We start from the raw sequence: 24,700 nt of genomic DNA, 5'->3' as shown, positions 1-24,700 counted from the left end.
CCGGATATATAAATAGCAGCCCTCGTATATTTTCAAGTGACAACGCTACAGCCAATCACAGCGCCTCATTTTATAATAGACCAATCGTAGTTCGGGTGGTTTAAATTGACTAATCATGGTCAAATGAAGTTTCGTCGAAGAAAACAAGACCAGTACCCCTAGTGTAACTTTGATCGACATCATAACGTGACGAACGCGTTTGCGTTAAGTCTCATTTTGTATAGGATTTTGAGTTTCCAAAACGTCCCGCTTGGCGCGCTCTTTCTAAATTCAATACAAAATGAGACTAAACGCAAACGCGTACGTCACGTTTCAAAATCGAATTTATTTACACCAGGGGTACAGAACTTTGACGAGTTGCAATTGGTCCGTTATTAGTATTGCGTGTAGTGGGGCCACTTTTACGCTGATATTTTGTTTGATTGGCGTTAGTCTTCGTTTTTTTCGTTCGCTGTCGAGTCAACCTCTGAATAGTGTTTTTTTATGCGTTTTCCAATACTTTGTTAGACTAAGGGCCTGTTCCACAATGTCCAAGTAAAGTATTGGATAGCTAATTAACAAATGAATTAACTGCCATGGATACCCCACAGAATATAATATATATCCGGGCCACTTGGACCATGAAGCAAATGTGGAATAATTAATAATACAGACGTTTCAACATTGAGCTTTATTCAAGACTTAAACTTTTTTTGTTTTAAACACAAATCCAGTTTACTGATAATTACGTAAACTTTAAAACAATAAGTCTTCTTTCTTTAAATCATTACACCAGAAAATAAGATCACATAGTTCCGAGGCTGACAATGGGGCTATTTAGTCTTTCCGTATCTGGACTAGAAAAAGAACTACATTATAATGCATGACATTGGTATTACAACTACATAAAATATAGTACATTTATAAAACTAACACATGACAAATGAACCAGACCTCGCCGTCAGCCCCTTTGGACACTACCGACAAATCATACTGCTTATGAAATGTAAGGAACACATAATAATTTTATTTTAGCGATATATTTAATGCATGCACTTAATGATTACTCACAGAAATATTTCGTTTCCTAACATAAATTTTGAGATATTCCTTAACACTTTTAAGAGAAATGCGATAATGCAGCAAGAATTATTATTAATACAGAGAATGTGAATAGATTAATGCGATATCTCAACTTATCAAATGTTTTCCCACCATAAGTTAATAAATATTTTTATAAGTTACACTTAATAATCAGCACTAATACTTTAATGGGCAAGCACATGAAGGAAGATGCGATCTCATATTAATAACCCACACCCTGAGTGAACCCTGTCTAAGGGAAATGTGACAACTTCAAATAATATCATTCTTACGTTACATCAAAACAATCATCTACGTACTCGTACTGCAGGCTCTGCAGCGGTGTCAAACCAGCACTAGTGTATGTATACATAAATTAACTAAATTATGCTCTTCAATAATATACAATATGTACACCTGCCACGAAATACAAGAAAAATAAAATATGGATATCATTGACACCACGAATCATGATTTTTTTAATAAAATTCATAATAGAAATATTTTTATTTAACTATGCTACCATACTGCAAGGGACAAAGATTTAACTAACAGATTGTAAAAAGATTTACAGTATTTACACAACTCAATTTAATGAAATGTATCATATAAGAATTCTGGTCAAATGTCATGAAAAATGACATTTCATAAAGAACTAAATCAGTAACTATATACAACATATTTACAACATTGATAAACGCTAATTATTATTCTAAACTTACTCCGTCTTATGACGTTTGTCGTCGTTATTATTATTACGCTTTCGACCTTTCGCGTGTGCTAACATAGTAACTAATTTCTTATGGCTATCGCCGACGATCCAGCCGTGCTGTTGTTGCTGCTGCTGCTGCTGCGCGTCTTCGACGCGCGCGTGCTCGCGCTCGGCGCGCGCCAGCTCCTCGCGAGCAAGCGCCTCGCGCACTTGTTCGTTGTCGCTACCGTCCGAGGACCAGTAGTACATGCGGGTGCGTACCCCGCCCGACGTGCCGGGCTCGGCCGGCACGAGGAACGTCGGCTCCAACGGTTCTTCTGTCGACGTAGAAGGCCCGGCGGAAGGAGACGATATACTTGCGCCCGATGATGTAGATGGAATAGCCGGCGGTTCCTCCACAGACATGCAACCGCCGCCGCTTGCACTTGCTGCACTGGTGCTAGGCTCACTTCTCTCTGATGATCCGAGTGGTACAAGTGTACTTCCTGAGCTAATATTGTCTACGACTTCACTGCTGCTAGTACCGCTTGTATGCATCGAGGTGTTGCGAATACTACTAGATACTCTGCTTACAATTTCCTGTTTCTTAAAAGAAATATGGCGGTTGTTAGTTCGCCGCCCGGCCGTATGTTGCCAATCTTTCTTTTTGCCTTTCTTTTTGCGAGTTGTTCCAGAAGCTATGGAGCCCGCACTATTTGGTCGAGGTGGGCCGCCGTCGGGCTCTGATTCTGAGCTCCAGGTTTCAGCGAGAATGTTTTGTTTTCCTACTGTGCATTTTCTACGTGCCCTTTGTCTCGCTACGCCTGTTTCGTCTGATGTAAAATCTTCTAGTCCAATTTCGTTATAATCACTGGAAATTCCGAAGCTATCGCCTATTTTTCTTACGGGCGATCTATCGTCTTTGGATTTAGAATTGCTTTTTTTCATTCCATCGTTTCCTTTTCTCGTAGCTCCTGTGTCCTCTAAATAGTCGTCTTGCATAGACATTCGTTCATGTTTTTTCAGCGATGTGTTATCGCATTTCTTTGGGGAAACTGGTTTTAATTCAGGTGGTGATAACGATGGACGTAGCCCAGGTTTTGTACTTTTATGATCGCTAATAAATGATTTTAAACAGAGTTTTGAAGTGGATGGGCCGTAATCAACAAAAGGTGAAGGCTCATCATCATCATCGTTATCCGATGAATGATTTTTATATTTTGATGAGTAATTCTCTTTGTCTGTACTTAAATTGTATTTTTTCTTGGTATGGTATTGTTCATATTTCGGTAACAATTCATCAGATTGACTTGGGGACGCTATAATGTTTTCGTATTTTGAAGCATAAGGCGCTTCGTCATTAAGAGGCAGCGATTCATCGTTCAGCATCGAAGAACTCGGTTCATCTTCAAGTAAACTATCAAAAAGCTGGTCGAGATTGGCCTTTGGTTTGGCCAGTTCTTTGCTCTTGGTTGTTTTCTTTTCACTTCGTACAGCGTTGTTTTTGAAAATTTTCCCCATTACTGCGTTTTTCTCAACTGCGTCTCTTTTTTTCATTTGGGACGAGAGTTTCTTGGTGTCAGCAGAAATTTTGGTGTTACTCACGTCACAAGACATTAAGCTGTTTTCAGTTTCATCATCACTGCAAACATAATCATCTGACATGTAGACGAAGTCGTCGCCGTCGGAGCCGCTGGCACTGGAGTGGTCAGCCTCCTCGACGACGGGGTTGACCTTTGATGTACTCGGGGTGTCCTTGTTGGTGATGCTTTTAAACCTCTCCATTAAAGTTGATGGTCTGAATTCGAATAACTCTACATCTTCATTATCCATGAATTCATATACATCAACATTTTTCAGGGAAGCGGAGCTATCATTAAGAGGATGGTCACTGTCATATTTGCTACTTGATTCAGAGTTTTTATTTTCTCTCTTCTTCTTTAAAGTACTTTTCTTTTTCTTTTTATGCGAGCCGTCCAAAGGTGATACAATTGCAGATATATTTATATCAGATGTTGGAATGGATACTTTAATTCCGTCGAAGCCTTTCAGTGCCCCTTTAGTGAGAACAGTATTCGGATGGTTTTTCTTGGAATTTTTCTTTCCTTTTTTCTTGTCAATCTTTTTGCGTCCTTTCCGACTGAAAATAAAAGGTTTTGTTTTTGTATAACATGAAAATGCTGTATTTGTCGTATAAATACCATAGACAAAGGAATACTAAGACTAAAGTACTGGTAAACTAGGTTCACAAGCGCTTATGTTTAGCAGTCTAGTTGCCATAAAATGTTGGCGCCGTACACCGTCCTTTTCTAATTGCTGCTACAAATATTTTGCAATAGTGTGCCTTCGTATTGGTTTTGTCTATAATTACTTTATTTCATAATAAAATAAATAAGGAGGATAACATTTTAATCTACGTCTTTCTTTGTAAAAAAAATTATACCAATTTCGCCTAATTCACTTTGAAAATGATACATAATCTCATTGAAAATTATATTTATCAGAATCGTTATCACTAACGGGTTGGCTTAAAGTAATGAGAAATTTTATTTTCGAAAACCAGAGAATAAAGACAATAGCTATAGTTTTATGGATTTTATAATGACAAACTAGAACATATCCAGCATTAAAAGCAAATGCTATAATATAGCAAAATGCTCCCTTTCTTTAACTTCGCGTAGCTTGCTTCTGACTGTTTCCATTACACTTTGGACAACTTTCATTGTAAATTTTATTTTATTCTCGAAATTACTTACCATCCATCGCTATACACATATTAAATGTAATTGAACATTGGCCAAAAACCTTGGTCTTAGATCCAGTAGTCGATCGAGCCTTAAGGACATTCGAAGTATGGAATCATTTAGTACTTTTGCCACAAGGGCCTAAAATTAGCCAAAAACACCATCACATACATTTTTACCAAAACATGCAACTCTTCAAACGTTTCTAAAGCGCCATCAATTTCAGTGGAATAATATTCTGAAAGATGACCCTTAATGGACGAGAAGCTAATATGCCGAAATAATTAAAAGTAATGGTAAAAACAGTTGTGAATATTGACCAACACGTTGTCCAAAGCATTATGCGGACGGTCAGAAAACACTACAAAAATTCTAAGGTGGACTTTATATTATAGGTATTATTGTTTGCTTATAATATAATGTCGAATATGCTCCAGTTCGTCATTATATAATCCAAAAACTAATAGCTTATGGTAATTTTTTTTGTATTCTAAAATAAAACTTCTCAATACTTTAAGTTAACCCAACCCATTAATCCAATAAAACGATTTTTTTTTTTCGAAGCACCCGTAATTTCGTCCCTTAGGAGTCGAGGTAAAGCAAGGTCTGTTACAACAGAAAAAAAACCACAAATTATCCGATTAAGATAAATTTAGTGTCAATCGAAAGAAAACAGCTTTGTAAAAAAAACACAATTAATTTTAAAATAAATATAGTCTTAAACAACTTTTTATTTGTAAACATGGGTCCAAAATGCATTCTGATAAAAAATTAAAACCAGAAATAAACCTAAAAGTTAAATTAATTATAACAAACAACTACTATTCTATCTAAAGTACTGGGAAACACCATATATATTGGGGAAGCCGATGCTCCTCTTTCCTGAGTGTCTCAGGGCGGGACATCGACTAGATACCGAATTTTAAAGTCGAGAAAAGAGAACGTTTAATATAATATATTATAATATTATAATGATATTAGATATACATACATATCCCTAATGTAGACTAAGTAAATGCCTCCTTATTTACTAAAACTTTACTACATATACGCTTTTTGGACTAAATAAGCCAAAAAATCCGTATAAATAAAAGTAAGCCAACTTCCGAAACTTGTATCTCAAAAACTGCTTAACCGATCTTGATGTGGTTTTCGTCATATCATATATTTAAATTTAATATGAAATACTTATTTTCAGACATTCTTCAAAGTCTAGAACATTATTTGCAAGAATATAGCGCAAAAGAGAATAAATAGGTTTTAAAATATTTCACAATAATATTGTTTCAAGAGATTTAGTTTTTATTTTTTTACGTTATAAAAGTTATTTTCTTTAAAATGGTATAAAATTTTCCAATATTTGTTAATCCCTGAATCTTGTGGAATTTTTGTCTTTTTCCTAACAGACCTCGCTAAACCTCGGCTTGTAAAGGGTGATCTACTATCACCATGCATCTTAAAGTGCAGCTTTTTTTTTCATAATGTGCATGACTATAACTATACATACACATAAGGGGTCATCCATTAATTACATCACACGGGAGGGGGTCAAGATGTGACATGTTGTGACAAGGGGTGGGGGGAGTCACCAACTTTGTGACGTCACTTTAAAATCATCAGTAATCGATTTTTTTTTATTCGTTGTAAAGTTAAATAATGAGTTTTTGGAACGATATTTGTTTATTTTTCTTTCCTAATCGGTTTTGTGTTATAAAATTACTAATAATACTTTTATCAAAAATAATTTGATAAAATATTAATAATAGCCAATTCGAAAAATGTGATGTCACACCAGGGGGGAGGGGTTTGCCAAATGTGACGAGGAGGGGGAGGGGTCAAAAAACCTAGAAATTCGTGTGATGTAATTGATGGATGACCCCTAAACCTATTTATAAATTCATACCCGGAAATACGCGACCAATACGCGAATAAAGGAAATAGACTATCTACTCTCAAAAAATGTACTTCAGACGCCGGGATATTGGGTATTGCCGACCGAGAGTAACATAAACGGCCTAACTCAGTGACGAGAAAACATGCGCAGTACGGCGCCATCTATTTCAGCTGTAAAATGAAGGGTAACGATATTTTTCTTATACTTTACATCTGTTCTCAATAAGTGTCGGATTGCTCACGGGCTTCCCTTTATCGTCGACCTAAACCTTTTAGTTTTGGACAGTGTGCGATAGGATAGGGCACATGCTTCACTTCGATATCGATTCCGATAGCAAACTGACACTAAGAGATAGTACATCCAGTGGCGTAGCTAAAGGGGGGCGGCGCGCCCCGGGTGTCACCCATTTCAGATTGACAATCATTTAAATTGGACAGCATAAGCTATGGGATCATCTATTGGGGTAAATCAGTCAACAGGGAAGCCGTCTTTATGGCACAGAAGAAGAAAAGCATGAAAGCGCTTCATCTAACAGATAGCTGTGTGACACATCTTAAAGACCTAATCATTCTTACATTCCCGTGCTTCTACATTTTTAAAATTGCCATGTACATCAAAACAAACTCAACACTATTCAGGACGGTCTCTGAGGTATTTGTTAGAGGTATTTGTTAATCTCTTTTCTGATTCCGCAAATACTGCTCTAATGCACAAAAGTGTGTTCAGCTTAGGTAGTAAGATTTATAACAAATTTACAATATCCTTAAATCAGTTTAAGCATAAACTATTGTCATTTTTTATTCATAATTGTTTTTACACTATTTCTTAATTTTTGCCGTATAAATTTAAAGCTTCTGATTTGACATGATTTTTAATATTAATAATAGCTAGGTATTTATAGAGATATGTAAATTTATTTCGAATGTATGTAAGGAAATTATTCAAGTTTATGTACGCCATCAGGCAGGGTATAGTGCTATACATAATTATTTACCACCACTGTAATCAGTTTGACATATGTATACTCACCAACAATAACACATTGAACTTTGAAAAAGTCGAAAAAAATTTTTTTCATAACCTAAAAAAAACTCTTTTAACCGTGGGCACCTTGAATGTAACAATAATATGTTTGTGACTCGGTTTTTCTTTTTCATTCAGGACCATTGTGAAGGTTTTTTTAATGATGTGATTATTTTTGTCGCTGTTTCTAATTCGGTGACTCTGGACCAATGTTACTACTGCTTCTAAGTGGGTGACTATGGACTGTTTGAAATTCTTTGTAAAATGGGATTAAAGAGAATTTCTTCCAAACCTCGCAATCTCGCAAATGGTCGCACTAAAGTTACTCAAAACTTCTAACAATATGCTAAATCATTAGCTTCATGTGAGAGGAGTTTCAGTAAATTTAAATTAATCAGAAATTACTTACTTAAACAAAAAAATAATGAAAAAAATTGTTTAATCATAAATCATTTGTCTTTCGCGGAACTATAAATTAAAAAATTGTTTTATCATAAATTATTTATTTGTGTCTTTCACGGGACTGTTCACCCGGACATTTAGGAGGCGTGCGCGGAACCGAAGCCAACGCATATGCCATCCATTATGACACTTATAAAATGTAAGGGTGTAATTAATGCTGTTCTTGTCCGTGTCATAGACCGCACACCGCACGCAGAGGCAACAACCGCCAGATTGAGAGTTCATGGAATTTAAAATGAAAGCGAAGGAGTAAATTCTAAGCTATGGAATATGGAATATTCTAATGCACCGGGTGCCACCCATGCCAGCTAGGCCACTGAGTACATCTAACCAAACCTGTAAAATGTGCATTTTACCTACAAACCTATTCCACTCTAAAATAACCGTTAGCTGCTCGTAATAAGGAATACATTCATTTGTTATCACTTATAAGATGATTATTATAGTTGAAAAATGTATATGGTGAATTTTTCGAGACAAACCTTAATCTGTCAAACATCTATCTTTTATGCAGCGCGGTTAGCTACTGAATCCCTAATTAGTGAAAAGAACGAGTACGTTTGAAAAGCAGTGTTAATATCCTAATTATACTTAGTTAAGTTATAACTTATGTCACAAAGTTTTTGACTGATAAAATGTAATACAAACCTTTTAATAAAAAAAAAGTTTGCCATTATTTGAAAGCTTGTTTTATATTGATCAAAACTTGATATAATTCGTTTAAAATTTCGATCGCGTCTTCATTTACGATCTGTTTACTTTGGGATTGTCGTTACATCGATTGTGAAACATTATTATTTTTTTTTTTTTTTATTCAGTATTACAACAGTTTATAATAATTACATGTGCAATTTTAAAATTTTATATATATACAGCCAATTACAGCAATCCACAAGGTCAAATCGTGATCTTAGTAAATAGTTAAGAAGGTAGTTACAGAATAGTAGGTATACATTAGTGAACATGATTGAGCACTTATTGAGACACATTTAGCTAATCAAATACAGTGATTCCTGGATAACTTGAACTGCAAGGGACATGCCGATTTGTCTCACTTAAAGAGGTATTCCACTTACCCAGGGTCTCAGTTAGGCAGTAGGCAGGTATAAATAAAATGTCTCTCTTTACAGAGGGTTCCACTAATAGAGGTGAAAATAGAGGTTATTTCAGTTATAGAGCTGGTTAGTTAGTAAGTTATTTTGTAAACATTATGTACTTATGAGTTGTACTTTTTGACAATAAATATAAGGTAAAATATTATTTTTCCTTAGGAACATTGAGTGAACTTTTAAAAGCCATTTTAATATTTTTTTCCAATTTATTTTTAATGATTCTACAAATGATAGATTTTGTCACATTACATTTGATACAGGCTTTATTGCGTCTCACCATTTTATTTATTTATTTTAATCTTTATAGCACAAAAAAAGAACTTATCGTATAAAAGGCGGAGTTAAAGTCCAAAATTTGGTTTTTCATGTTACTTATTTACTTTAAGTATTTAAACTAAGTTAATAAAACTTGAAGACCTTTAGACACAATTAACCAAATGCGGAATTTGTGGGTAAAGGAAGAATTAGTAAAAAAAATCAAGAATTGTTCTGGAATAGTCCTAGTTAAAGAGGTCATAGATTGACGTTATCTCAGATACAGAGGTCGATTCCTATAACATTCTAAAAAAAACAATAGAGCAAAAGGGTAAATAAGCTCTTTGTCTCAATTATAGAGGTAAATGTGACTATAACATCCAAAATACTAATCTCAGTTATAGGTCGGGACCTCACCATGAGTCCCAGCTATGGAAGTTTCTCACTAATCCAGGTCCCACTTAATCAACTTTCACTGTATACAGTAAAGAAGCTTTTGTATACTCTGATTAATTGAATTGAATAATGAGGTAGGCATATATTAAAAAACAATATTTCAATATTTTGTGTAAGCTAGGTCTAGAACCAGTGTTTGTATATATATGTATTTACATAATTTTAATTAGTTATATAATAAGTTGATTAAGATACCAGGAGTAGAAACGCTCAGTAAACTTTATTCGCATACCATAGCAAGTTCAAGTTTCAAGTTTCTTTATTTGGCCAAGTAACAACAGAACGTTACATCTAGCATGTCAAAATACAGGTCATTGCTAAAACTAATCATGCAATGTCTTATTAGGTATATAGGTAGACAAAATTATATAAATCAAAGTATATTAAATGGTAAATCATCAAATAGATCAATATAATACAGTATAAAAGCACCTACGCTTAGAATTAGTTTACATAATAAAATCATAATTTTTCATTTTATCTGTAAATTCATTGATTGAGTAAAATGGATTTAATTAGAAGAAACGTTTAAGTTTATTTTTAAATTGTATGCATGTTAAATTAGTTATGTGTAGAGGCAATAGATTGTAAAGGGTAATTTTTAGGGAGATACCTTGCTTAAATGTTTTTACTAGCTTCGTCGAAGGAACGCATAGTTTATCCTTATTACGCGTGTTATATGTATGAATGTCCTTCCGTGTTTTAAAATCATTTTTGCTTCTGTGGATTTCTAACAGGCTATTAAATATAAATAATGAAACTACTGTCATGATTCTCCTTTTTATAAAGAATTCTCTGGCTGTACTGCCTTTGCGTAAGCTAAATATAATTCTTACAGCTAGTTTTTGTGATATAAGAATTCTTTGTATTCCAACCGCATTGCCCCAAGTAATTACGGCATAATTTAGATGAGCGTGAACAAGTGCGTAGTAAGCCGATAAAAGTGTTTTACGATTTATTAAGGGCCTCAGTTTTAATAGCGGGTAATTACCAGAAGCAATTTTATTACAATTTTTTTCAATGTGAAATGAGTGGTTTGTTTTATTGTCAATGTGATATCCTAGAAATATTGGGTTAGTTACATTTGTTAATCCTATGTCACTAATGTTTATGCTGCCAATTATATTTTTATTATGGTATGTCAATAGTGTAGTTTTGATCGAGTTTAAAATAATTCCGTTAGCATTAAACCATTTTCCAAGCGTTATCATGATACTCTTGATTTTTTGTTCCAAATTAGCTAGGTTGTATCTTTCAAGCCCACATGTGTATCGTCTGCAAAAAGGGTAACCATAGCGTAATTAGTTCACCGATACAATGTATTCTACGGATTACCCCGGCTAGTAGCCGATACAACCTTTATTATTATAGATTTGAATAAGTGTTTGGATCCGAGAAACAAATCGATATCTTTGAATTTACTATTGTAAATTTTTGAGATACGTGCAAAGACAGAGTTTTTAACATATTTGGTAGAATGGTAAGGTATGTTTAATAATGCTGTATGTCTAGTACGACGCACCCTTACGTCTTAGGGAAATGAAATTAAGAATTTCAGAACAATCTAAACGTCCTCGAATGATATCAAAAAGTAACCCCATATCCAGCAGGAGACGTCGATCCTCCAGCGAAAGTAAACCATAAGGTTTACATTTCTCTTTATACGAAGTATGCATAGCAATTTTCATACATTTGTAGTTAATATGCTTAACAAGCTTTCTTTGTATGCGTTCAATGCGATCTTTATATATAGAGTAACATGGAGACCAAATAGGACTGGCATATTCAACAATACTGCGAACATAAGCATTAAATACAACTTGTAACGTAAGTGGAGATCTAAAAGGACTACATGTGCGGATAACAAAGCCAAGATTACGGTAAGTTTTAGTCACAATTATGTCTATGTGGCTTGAAAATAACATTTTGCTATCGAAGTAAACTCCTACATCGCGAACTAAATACACCCTTTCTATTTGTACAGTATTAAAACGATATGAGAATTCAATTGGTTTTTTTTTCTAGTAAAACTTATTGTTTGGCATTTCTTGATACTAAGATTTATTATATTTGCAGTGTAATAATCCAATAGGATATACAAGTCATTTTGTAAGAGTTTGCAATCATCCACTGACCGCACGCGTAGAAAAATCTTTTTATCATCCGCGTATAACAGATGTTAAGAGTGTTTTATTACTTGGCCTATGTCATAAATGTAGGCGTTGTAGAAAAGAGGGCCCATGTGCCACCCTTGGGGCACTCCAGAGGGAATAGAAATATAGTTAGACCTGAATCCGCCTACAACAACAGCTTGGGAACGATTATTTAGGTAAGAACTTACCCAACGAAGAAGGTCGCCATGGATCCCTAGGTTATTTAACTTGTGGAGGAGGATGTCGTGATCTACACGATCAAATGCTTTTTCAAAATGCGTGTAGACCACGTCAACCTGACCGCCATTTTCCATTTCGGAAAGAACGAAATTGGAGAACAGAGCAAGATTGGTAACGGTAGAACGACCGCGAAGAAAACCGTGCTGAAAATCGGGGATACCGCGTTTTATAACGGGGTAAATTATATCGAAGATTAACTTTCAAAGAGTTTACTAATAGAATTAAGAATCGATATCGGTCGGTAGTTAGTGAATAAAGATTTCGACCCTTTTTTATGAACGGGTACAATTTGAGCTTGTTTCCAGTTTGTAGGGAATAGGTACGCACTCCTTAAGTGATCTACGAAAAAGTAATGTAATAGGTAAGGCAAGACTTAGCACATGATGCCAAGAATATTTTATGGTATGCCATCGCAGCCGGCACCCTTATCTTTATTTAGTGAACTTAGTAACTTTAATACGACAGGTTCAGAGACGTTCACAGAGCTAACAATTTCGTCACTTGTGTATGGATTGGGGGGCCGATAGCAGTAAGTACTATAGTTACATGGAGGTACAAATACGCTTTCAAAGAATTTGTTAAGGGCATTGCAAATTTCTTCAGCATCTGTTATTTCAGTGTTGCCATTTGTAAATTTATTAGGGTAGTTAGATCCACCCCTTGTAGATTTTACGTAACTCCAAAAATGTTTAGGAGAATATTTTGTGTTAAGGTCGCTATTAGTAACACGTTAAAAATATAAATTTATTAATGTTGTAGAAAACGAATGACACACGTCCAACTCGATCGAGTGGTGCGCGCAGAAAAAATATACTTTACAAAAGGGAGTAAAAATCAGTCTCACATTAATAAAATGGGTACAACTGTTTATTAGAATGTTATTTTATCACCAGAATTTAGTTCTCCGACTCCGACAAGTCTGTACTGACTTTTTGACTGCCATTCAACGAGTAGGTTTGGTAAAACACGTACATTTGCGACTTTGGCAATCCAAAAAACATGAATTATGTATTTTAAGAAAGATAACAGAGCCAGCTTTTGTTTTATATAAGATTCAACTATGTAAAAAAGAAAAATAAATACATATATAGGGATCAAAATCACCTTCGACAGGTCGCGTATTTTTTGCATGTTTTTATAACATATTCCGAATATTACATAGAATTATAATTATACTGTAAGTAATTTAGCATTAAATAAGCTTTCAACCCAAGAGAAAGAGATTTTTTTATCAGTCAAAACCTTTTTAACAGTACTTATGACCAGTAGGGCTAATATGGTCGGCTCTTTATCACTTGTCACTATGTCTGTCACGTTCTAACAAGTATATAAGTGCGAAAGTGACGCATGGCATGACTGGTGATAAAAATGCGACCATGATACCGCTGCTGACTAAGTATGGCTCAAATTTATGTAAAAGCTTAGATTAAACGTTTCAGTTTTTATTTAGTTTCATCCCATTGTCTATATGCCTGTAATCTAATCAACCTTGCAAGCAAAATAAATTACACCCACTTACCATTATTCAATAAAGCTGAAACTTCACGTACTTATCGTCTCTACTTTAAAAAAAAAAACGGGTTATTTCCACTAGTTACCACCAAGTTGTTACCAGTGGTAACTACTGGGATTATTTTTTCCCACCTTTTACCACTGGTTTGGTGGTAACTACTCGGATTTTTTTTCCCCAGTAGTTAGTTTTCCCACTGGTAAAATGTGGGATTTTTTTCCACCAAAATTTGGTAAGCGTTCAATACTAATAAAAACAGTATAAATATAGAGTGCGTTAATCAATAATTCATTAGAAGTCGAATTAATTATAAGTTAATTCGTTATTAGTTTAATAAAATTATACGTCGATTACGTTTCAGTAAACTGACTAAAAAGTGATAAAAAAATCGGTGTATGACTGATTTGTTTGTTCGTTCGTATAATTGTGACATTCTTTATTGAAAGGGACTTTATCGTCGATGGCGCTTACGCCATTATCAACGATGCTCCTATATGAATATAACGTTGCGCTACGCATTGTGGCGTAAGCGCCCTTGACATTTCGTAGATAGCGTCACAATTAAAACAATTTACAATTAATAAGATAAATGTTCTCATGCTCTCGATGTTGATGCCAAAAAGGAAAAAAAACATATAATACAATAATTAATATAATGTAATAAATTCAAATAAAACAAAGTAAAATATTTATTATACGTAAAAATTAAATATCAACAAACTACATTGATTATATTTCTATCGGCGCATATGATAGAATGCCGCAGCGATTATTAACACGTAACATAACCCCATGCATGTTGTAGGACTGTTATCGCCAACTGCTGGGCGAGCTCGATGGACGTGTTGACCGCTCAGACCAACCAGTATAAACGCGTATCTCTAGCGCGACAGCCCGGTCTGCCCGCGCTCGCGCGATGACAATTTCACCGTATTGTACTGGCTTACGAGTTGCTAATTCACACAGTACGTATACGTACCCACTTTTTTCTTACAGAAATAGATAAGTAGTTTTGTTATGCTATTCGTGCACTATGTAAATAATGTGTATTATGATTGCTTGTATTTCTCTATGTAAGTGGATTGGATTGTAATATTCTGTTGGAGAAATAAATTCTAATTTAAGGATAATTTTATTCAGGGATAATTTATGAAGGTTGTCTGGAAGAGATCGCTTTTTAGCGATAAGACCGCCTGTTGTTGCTTAGTTTTTTTTTAATGTTAATTGCTGTATTTAATCATGTTTTCGTTGTGCACAATAAATAATATGATTATTATTATTATCCAAAACTTAATTTCTCTAATTTTTTTTTTCGTTTGTACCAGTTTTAATATTTTTGATCACTTTTAAGGCAGTTTACTGATACACTAATCGACTTATATTTATTTATTAAAGCACTCTATATTTATACTATACTACTTCTATTGTTTTATTAGTATTGAACTCTAACGACATTTTGATGGTAACTACTGGGAAAAAAATCCCAGTAGTTACCACCAAACCAAGTTAGTGGTAACCACTGGTAAAAGGTGTGAAAAAAATTCCCAGTAGTTACCACTGGTAACAACTTGGGGGTAACTATTGGGAATAATCCAAAAAAACTTTACGTATATTGTTCTTTCAATCACAAGAAAATACTGTTTAAATGTTGTTACTATGCATGCGATACATACAGAGTTACTACGTTTCACTTTGAGGAGCAGTGTGAGATATGAGAATTTTTTAAAGTATTGACGTTATGTATGTTGCATGACAATGCTATATTTTGTGAACATAGAGCTAATGAAGACCGAAATTAATTTTATGACAAAAACTTATTTTGTAAAATTCGACGTAAATCGTGATACCTAGATTATTTTAACAAACTTTTTTTTTTCTATACGTTACAAAATGTTCTGTTTTGATCCCCCATTCGATCCCATGATAAATATTAGAGGGCAAACTAACACATCATAAATAAAAATATTGAATTACGTGTGTTTTAATTACCTGATACTGGGTTCAACTACAAGTTGAGGTTGTTTTGCCGCTGCTGCTTGAGATCGACATTTCCTCTTAATCTTATCAAACTTATCTTCAAACATGTCAAATTCTTCAACGTCTGGATACATCTTTTCTTTATATTCAGGATATTTCTTGTCTTTTATAGCGTTTAATTCGACTCGTTCCTCGTAATTATTAAGCTGTTCATATTGTGCTTCAGTAGCAGCAGGACTCGACAAGTGGTCACTAAAGTCTTGTAATATATCTTGGTCCACATCATTCCCCGTTTGCTGGAAAACGATGGCAGACTTGTTCAGAGTACTTGCTTGCTTGTTAGCAGCTTCCTTTAAACCAGAGATTAAATCATTTTCTAAATTCCGGACCTCCTCACTTTCTAAAATAGTTTTAGCAGTTATGGAGTCAACGTCGCCATCGTTTTTATTATTGTCAGATTTCACATCAATGTCAGTTTTTCCTAAAAGGTCTAATCCTACATTGGCAGCTTGTGACGGACATAGCACATCATCTGTATCTTTTATTATAGATGGTATGTCAGGAGCAGGCTCTTGTTTCTTGTGCGACTCTTTTAAAAGTTCACAACAATCCAAGAATAATTCTTCGTCGCAACTTAATCCTCTATGTGAAAGCTGTTGCTCTCTCACGATTTTGTTGACATCTGCTAGAATCTCTTCTAATGAAAGTGGGGTAACTTTCGGGGCCGATTTAGAGTTTTTCTTGCGTTTTAACATTTTGTCTGTAATAATTTTGAGACGATCTAGATGTTCTTTATAGGCTATTAAATAGTTTGGCTCTTCTTGAATGGGAACCGTTTTAATTTTCATTTCGACTTCTGACATTTTGGAAACATGTAAAAGGGTAATTTGATGCCTAAGGAAATTGTCAGAACGACGGAACTCTTTCTTACATATATTACAATAACTCGGTGTTGTGACGGTAGTTGAATTTTTTTTCTTTCGACCTCTTTTGACGGTTTTCTTAGATAGGGGTGACCGTTGCCTTGAAACTTTTGAATTGCTGTCTCTATCAACTGATTTTCTATTTTCATTTTGCATGTTTCGGTCTTTTCTAGAATTTCGTTCTTGATATACCATGTCTTCGGCTTCGTTTGCAATAATATGAAATGTTTCTGATATCTTTTTTGTCGCTAATAAATTCGACTTTCGAGGCTTCCTTTCTGAAAAGAACCCAAAACTTTCCATAAATTGTTCCGATCGCAGTTGTTCGTCTGTTTCGTCTTGAGCTCTTCCTTCGTCGGTGTTACAAACGCCAAGCGTACGTCTATTTTTCTTATCTATAATAGAGCTCTTTTTGCTCTTCCTCAAATCACTGTTGAGTTCATTTTCGACGTCATTTTTGTGGTTTAAAATGGACTTATCTACACCGCATATTTTCTTTTCCTTTTCTTCCACATATTGTTTTAATGGAACATCACTTTTCGATGAGTCGTCAGAATCATTTCCGTCATGTTTAGAGCAAGATTGCAACTTTTTACTATCCTCTTCACAAATCTTTACATTTTCTTTAGAACAGGTAGATTGTTTAGCGTTGGGTGGTGATCTGTATTCTGTACTTGTTTTACGTTGTCGTAATGGCTCCGCGTGTTCAATCATGTCGTCCATATCAATATCGTATGGATCATAAACCACAGACTTAATAACAGCGGATTTTGACCGCGTACGTCTGCCAGCGGCCGGCGTGTTGTAACATGTTTTAACACGGGAATAATTTTCATTACTTTTAGGTGCTATATGTTTTTCTTCATCTAAGCATATTTTAGGAGTAGTATCAGGACTATCAGGTCCTTCAATTACATTGGTTGTATTACTAATGGTATTGTCTGAAGTATCATTTGTACTGTGTATGCTATGTGATGTAATTAAAGGCTCTTCCTCGAATTTTGACTGATCTTTATTTACAATACACTGCACATCTAAAGTGACTTCAGAGGCATTTAGTTTAATTTTTTTGGGCTGTGAACTTTGTAACGGTTCAATGTGAGGCAAATCGCCGCTTTTGCGCTTTTCAATAGATACCGCTAAGCCTATCTCAATTGGTTCTACGGTTGGTGCTGTTAATAAGGCAGTATCAGAAGTGGACGTAGCGCAGATATCAGAATCGTCAAAAGAACGAGGAGGAGTTTCAGAAGGCCTTTGTTCTTCGTGTGATATTGTAACACCGTCTTTATTCTGGTCTTGCAAAGTAATATCAATACCTTCTTCAACACCATCTTCACCGCAACTAAATTGTGTGTTGATAGGCTTTTTCTTCTTGAATTTACGTTTCAAATTAGCTGACTTTTTACGCTTGATGGATTTGTTTTTCTCTTTGATATTACTATCAACAGGAACGTTATCTTCCATCACATTATTTGTGACAACTTCTAATGTTGTAATTTTTCTTAAATTGTCAACGTTTTCACCAGCGCAACCTTTATCACCATCAACGTTTTCACTGTCAGAGGTTTTCACATTATTTTCCTCATCTAGTAATAATTTTGAAAATATTAATTGTTTTTTTGTCAGTGGAGTTCTATTTTCCTGCAAAGTGTCAACATGCAACTCCTCCCCGGGAACCGAATTATTACGTGATCTTACCCGTCTGCTGCGTCGTAATGGTGTTATCATGTTACTCGCTTCATCAAGACTAGAACAGGACGTCACAGGGGCGACAATGGCAGGAAGGCTAATATTATCCATATTACTTGTCTCATTGATAATAGTAACCGAACAAACTTTTGAACCGCGTTCTTTTGTATTTGATGACCCTGACTGATCTGTCGCATTTTTATTATTACTGGTAGCTTCAGTTATTTCATTATTCTTTTCATCTTGATTTTCACTAGTCACGCCATTTGGTTGTGATGTTGGAGTCTTTTTCTTTTTCTTATTTTTTTTTCTTACAGGTGATGCTTTAGTTTCGGGTTCATAATTATTTTCCTGTCCTCTGGGCACATTGATAGTCTCATTTATTATGATTTCCTCGTTTACTTTTGAACGTTTCCTTGATGTGCCAATAGACAGTTTAATGTCATTTTTATGGTTAGTGTTTTTATCTATAACGCTACCGCCTATATGGACTTCATCGCTCTTGTTATCGACAGCAACGCTGTTCATAACAGACTTCTGTGCTGTGTCGGTTGTTTCAAATTGCGTATTTTTCGCAATATTTTTACGTCGAAGTTTGCGGTTTTTCTGTTTGAGGCTTTCCTCGACAGGTGCCTTTGTTGAATATTTATCACTTTCCATAAAGGATACTGGTTTCTCTTTATCCAGGGAAACTGTTAAAACAGTATTATTATTACCGAGTGATGAATCATGTGCCACAAGTATATTCTTCTCGCTTTTCTTTCCCTTTTTCTTGGTTGCAATATCATCTTTCTCAGAATTACTTGAATCTTTAACTGGATCTATTTTTAGAAGATTTTGCTGTTTTTGCTTACAAATGACTGCCAATGACAAGTCATCGTCGGAATCCTCTTGAACTTCACTTGCAACTGATAAGCGACGTTCTGGTGAAGTAATTAAAACATCCGTTTCCTTTCCAGTCTTTGGTGTGGAGCAATTAACTGGCAAGTCATACGATTCAGAAATATCTAAGCTCGATTTCGTAATAGCTGCACTATTGTTCTTGGTCGAATCGCTATCATCCGAAGATATATCTAATTTCATACTATGTATGTATTTAGTATCAAGGTTACTTTTAAGTGAAATATATTCCTTAGTAATTACTTGGGGCGGATCCTTGTTAATTTCGCTATTCACAACTGACGACGTAACGAGAGTTGTTTTAACAACTGATTTTATATTGTGTATGTCATCAATTTTTATATTTTCGTCTTTAGACGCAGTTGAGAGCCTTCTAGTGCAGCTATTTGTTTCGTCTAAATTGGATTCCTGCACATTTGGCGAAGTTACAGAAGGAAACTTGCATTCCGCAGCTACATTTTTGTTACTGTGTTGAGTGCTGCTCACTTCTGCTTGTTGAATGGCTAGAGAAATGTCAGTATTCAATGAGACATTAACATGTAATGACTTCTCGACCTCGTTGTCGTGCTCATTGTTGTTCATTTTTAATACAGGTGCCATAGATGTATATTTTGCCAGTTGGCTGTCAATTGATCTTTGTCTTGCAGATGGAGCTTTGATGCGGACTGCTCTTAGACTAGCTGTTTGGTCGTTGTTGCTTTTGTTACGTTTGGGGTGTACTAGTAAGGACATCTGTGGCGGCGCTTCAACAATAGGTTCGTTATGTATTTCAGTGCGTGTCACAGCTTCATCCTCTGTCAAATCTATTATCTTATCCACAGATACACTATGGCTTAAAGACAATCTTTTTGCTGTCGACGCAGTTAAAGAATTTTCTACCAGTGCGTCCGATTTTGTAACAACTGCGTCAGTTTGAGGTTCATCTTTCGAAATTGTACGCGCTTGTATAGCGAAGGATTCATCTGCAACTACATCTTCGTCCGAATTAATCGAATGATTAAGTGACAACGTTGTAGGGTGTGCTATAGGCGGCCGTGATGCAGTGTTTTCAATATTTAAAGGTTTACCAGAATTAGACGAAAGAAGTGGAGAAGTCATTTTTGATTCTGATTCTTGCTTATTTTTCTGTACACTAGATCCACATACTTCGTTCGGCTCTGGTGTTGTCAACTTGCTAGTAGATTCAGACTGATTAGAATGTTCGCTTTTTAAGCCGCTATCTGAGCCAGTAGATGTTGACACGTACTGTGGCAAAATATTAAGTAGTTTGTTTCGGTGGTCTACAGGCATGTTACCCAGGACGTCAACCAGTTCTTTAGGTAAAAGGGCGATTTTTCTAGCTGTTTCAGGATCTTGATCCACATTTGACAATACATTGGTACTAATAACTTTTTCTCTATGGATTTCCAACTCTTTTTCATATGTCTTACCTTGAGTGTTGGTGCTAGGAAGGATTTTTTCATCAGTTTTCTGATTTGCTGAATTAGCAGGAACCTCGGATACAAAGTGAGAATAATTTCCTTGTATACCGATAGTAGTACCAGCCAATGTATAAACGGGTGTAGTATTTGCTATTGTAGTTCCAGGTATACTCAACAGGGTATTTGTCAAGGTGGTCGAATTCGTAGATTCAATCTTGGTAACAGAAATACAGGCTTTAGCTAATGTGTACACGGGCGTAGTGCTCTCAAATTTATTCAAATGCGATGTTATACCAGTGTTCGTTATAGCGTATATATTAGCAGTATTCGAACTGGGAGCAATAAGGGGTGCGGTTCCGAAAGTAAACGTTAATTGATCTTGAGTGCCAAGCGAAAGTTTTCCTTCTGATGTCGTGGTAAGCACACTTTGGGTATAATTTTGGGTTGAGTCAGAGTAATTAGTAACCAACGGAAAAGATGGAGATGACGTCATATTAGTAGCAGGTAGGTCTTTGTTGAGTGGATTATCAACAGTGGCTGCAACTCTTATCTTATATTGCGGTATTTTTAACGTGGGATCGTAAATAGGTTTTTGTATTTGAAATGTTCTATCACAAGTTCGTGGATGTACTTGGAAATACTTTTCTTGGTTTTTATCTGCCTCGTCTTCTCTTTTACCAAATGATGCAGCAATTTGTTGTTGTGTACATGGTTCTTTTAAAATATCTTCAGTTCTCTGTAGGCATGTTAAATCAGAGGGTACATTTTCATGAACTTGCTCTAATGAGTTTTCTGTAACACTCATAAAATTCTCAGATTTTGATGGTGGCACTGTGTCTATTATATTTGCATTTTCTTTTGTTGTAGTCAGATTAACGCAACTAACTTTTTTGTCTTTAACATGGAGATCTGCAGTGGGCAAATGGCAGATTTTGTTATCGATTTGAGGCTTCACAGCTTTATCGAGATTGCGTATCTCTCTTATCGGTGCTGATTCTCGACTTGCCGGGGGATTTGAAATTTCCATTAAAGGTTTTGTGCAATTATCAGTTGCTTTTTTCTTAACCGTGAGATCTGTTGGAACATCGAGACAACTTTTGAGGGACAAATCGGTGACACCATCTTTACCTAAAATGTCAACAACTTCAGCCGACTTCAAATGTGAAGATTTTAAGCTCAAATCAACGATTTCGTCATTAGGTAAAGAAATTGTTTCCCCTGTATACTCCAAGTCTTGGCTTTTGTTCGATAAATCTAAAGTTTCGTATGTGTCATAAGAAGTTCCTTGCAAATAAGTATTTTGTGTGTTTGCCAAATCTTGTGAGGCATTGACATTACTTGCTTTTCCGGATAGATCAAGTGGAATCGAAACGATAGACTCAATGTGAGTACTCGCGTGAGCGGGTCGATTGTTAACCGGGGCATGATTAAATTCTGCACTAGGAAAATTCTCAACATTCACTTTACAGTTGTATTCAGAATCTGAATGATGATCGGTTTGCTGTCGGAGATTCAAACAATTTCCATAATACACATTACTATGTTCCTTTATACTTAGTTTTTTCTCGTTTATAGAGCTTTGGTGATTAGTCATACTTTGCTTAGTAAGGTCAGGTAACACTTGATTATCTTCAGAAATCTGGCTCGTAGGTCGTCCGTCATTTGATTTTGTGTTGTGCTTATCGATACCAGCGTTAACAACTGTGTTTGGCCACTTATTAGTAACACTTTTGTCTATTGGACGCTTAGAATTTTCTTGAGGAGGAACTCTAGCTGCCACGGTGACGACTTCAAGGGAAACCACTGTTTCAGGAGCAGCAGTTTCTTTGTTTGAGGTTGCTTTTAGTGCAGTAGCTCGAGTTATTGGAAGAGGATGAGAAGGTAATTCGATTGTTTGAACCTCATTGACCATCGATTTTTGGCGGCTCGGCAAATGTTTTGCCGGAAGATCCAGTTGTTTCTCTGGCATTGTGACTTCACATAAATTCTGCGATGTTATCTGATTTTTACCTTCAATATTGCCGTCGATGCTTTCTGTATCCCGGTTGGGTGATTGAACTGACAGAGTAGTATTTTTTGCATCCTGTTTGGAGGATTGAATCGTTTCTACGTCAAGTACACGCGAAGCACTCTTATTTTGACTAGTTTCAAATATTGTTTCAAATTTCGTCACATTTTCGACATTACTTACTAAAGTAGCAATAGCAGGCTTTGGAGTATCAGGTTTTGAATATAGTGGTTCATCATCACCACATTGCACGGAAACATGGCCTGCAGGTATAGTTGATTCAGCAGCAGGCTCAACTAGTTTATTTTTCAGCATTGCAATGCAAGCATTGAGTCCTTTTCGGGGCTTGTTCAATTTACTCTTTTGTAGAGCATCTAATGGCCCCTTATTGTTGTAGTGTAAAGGGGGTTTATCCAGAGTGAGAACTGCCGCTTCGTTTTCAAATAATAGTTGTTGGCCTGACTGCACATGTTGATTGACATTGTTACATTCTTGCTGGATTAGAAAGAGATGGTGAAATTGCACAGACTTATCATGCTTCTCCGAATCTGCTGTCAGGCGAGCTATTGAATGTTTAAGCGGGACATTTGAAGCCGGGGCACAGCTGTTTCCTGAATTGCTGTTTTGACCACTATTCCCTGCTCGCTGCCCGCCACGGTTGTTTGAGCTGCCTTGACCTTGCCCAGCATGTTCTTTTGTTTTGAATTCATCATTCTTGACATCGATTCTTTGTGGCAAATTTTCAAATAATATGTCCTCCGTCATAACAGTTTTTGAACTGCAAGCAGAATTGGATGCATCTATAATGCTATCGTTTTTTTCAACTTTTTTTACTTGGCGGTTGGGTCGTTTTGCTCTGGTGAGCACTGAAGTTTTTCTTTTCTCAGGTTCGGATCGTCGTGGAGTTTTGCTTGTCACACGTCTCATTTTGGGTTTTAATGGTTTGTTATCTTCGTCGCTTTTGGCCGACGTGGCGTCATTAGCGGATGTACCTTGCCTCGGTCGGGTTTCGCTAATTTCCTTGTTTCGTTTTATACGTTTGCTACGCTCTTCAGACGAGCGCCTCTTCATTAACATTTTTGGCCTTTGTTTAATACGAGGCCGTAAAGATGGATTCGTTGGATTTATGAGTACCCGGTGACGCTTCGCTGGCAAGTCTGCTATCATTTTCCTAATTGTTTCAGCTGAAAACAAAAATAAATGAAATTAACACCTGTTCCAAAAATATTGTCATTATTTATTAATAAGCATCAAAATAATACAAACATAATTACGAGAAGAATTAGGCACAAATAACATGAAGTTAAGTATATCCCTTAACAAGGGCACCAAGTACCACCGAATAATGATCATAAGAAGACCACACGACATGTATAATTCAAAGGGTCTAATTAATGCAATGAAACTATGAATAGTACATATGAATGAGTATATCCTTCGAGCAACGCCGGGAAGGGAGACGGCATTCGTACTATATCCCCTCTGCCGAAGAATAGGTACAACTGTACCTGTAGCGGTGCATGCTGTGACTCGTCCATACACAAAAAGAGATCGTTGTGGGCAAGATTTGTCTTTGACGTGTGTCATTTTCTATGTATTTGTAACGTCATTACAGATTGGATTTTGTATGTAGTGAATGACACATTCACATTACCCCCCGCAAAAAATGGCAGAACGATTTGTACGGTGAGATATCGCTTGGGCTCCTTCCTTCTAACGTGTCGGAAGCCGGTGCTGCTCGAAGAGTATATCGGATCATAGAAAATTGTACATTACAATTTCCACCTCTTAGACGTTATGGGAATCTGCTCGAACTTTCACGATTTATGTATGTACATATGTACATTATTTTAAAGAGTGACTCCCGTTTCGTCAGAATAATGGTATTACGGTATAGAGACAAGGACTATTGATAGATCCTGATAGAATATAAAGTAATAGACGTGAGGAATAAGGGAAGATCCCGAGAGAAGTCACAACCCAAGACAAGTTCGTGCTAGTAAAGTGGACGACCGCTTCTCCGTACAAACATAGGTCCCAATATATCTTCTTTAGATATTGACATTATGGAAAATATATTTACACATTTTTAGGGTTCCGTACCCAAAGGGTCAAACGGGACCCTATTACTGAGACTCCGCTGTCCGTCCGTCCGTCCGTCTGTCACCAGGGTGTATCTC

The 24,700-nt window shown here is 35.9% G+C and overlaps 1 protein-coding gene across 3 annotated transcripts in view; it reads right to left on the bottom strand.

The window, feature by feature from the left end:
- Positions 1 to 655: 655 nt before the first annotated feature.
- Positions 656 to 24,700, bottom strand: part of LOC133526756 (uncharacterized) — a 77,216-nt gene continuing 53,171 nt past the window's right edge. For all 3 annotated transcript variants that reach the window (XM_061863490.1, XM_061863481.1, XM_061863473.1), the window contains 2 exons: positions 15,592 to 23,704; positions 656 to 3,893 (listed from right to left, as the gene is read on the bottom strand). In XM_061863490.1, the coding sequence (XP_061719474.1) occupies positions 1,781 to 3,893; positions 15,592 to 23,704 (10,226 nt within the window). In that variant the 3' untranslated portion in view covers positions 656 to 1,780. The remainder of the gene's footprint in view (positions 3,894 to 15,591; positions 23,705 to 24,700) is intronic.

Source organism: Cydia pomonella, chromosome 1, assembly GCF_033807575.1.
Source record: "Cydia pomonella isolate Wapato2018A chromosome 1, ilCydPomo1, whole genome shotgun sequence".
Lineage (NCBI taxonomy): Eukaryota > Metazoa > Arthropoda > Insecta > Lepidoptera > Tortricidae > Cydia > Cydia pomonella.
Note: the sequence above shows the minus strand (reverse complement) of the source record. Positions and strands in the feature narration are given on the sequence as shown.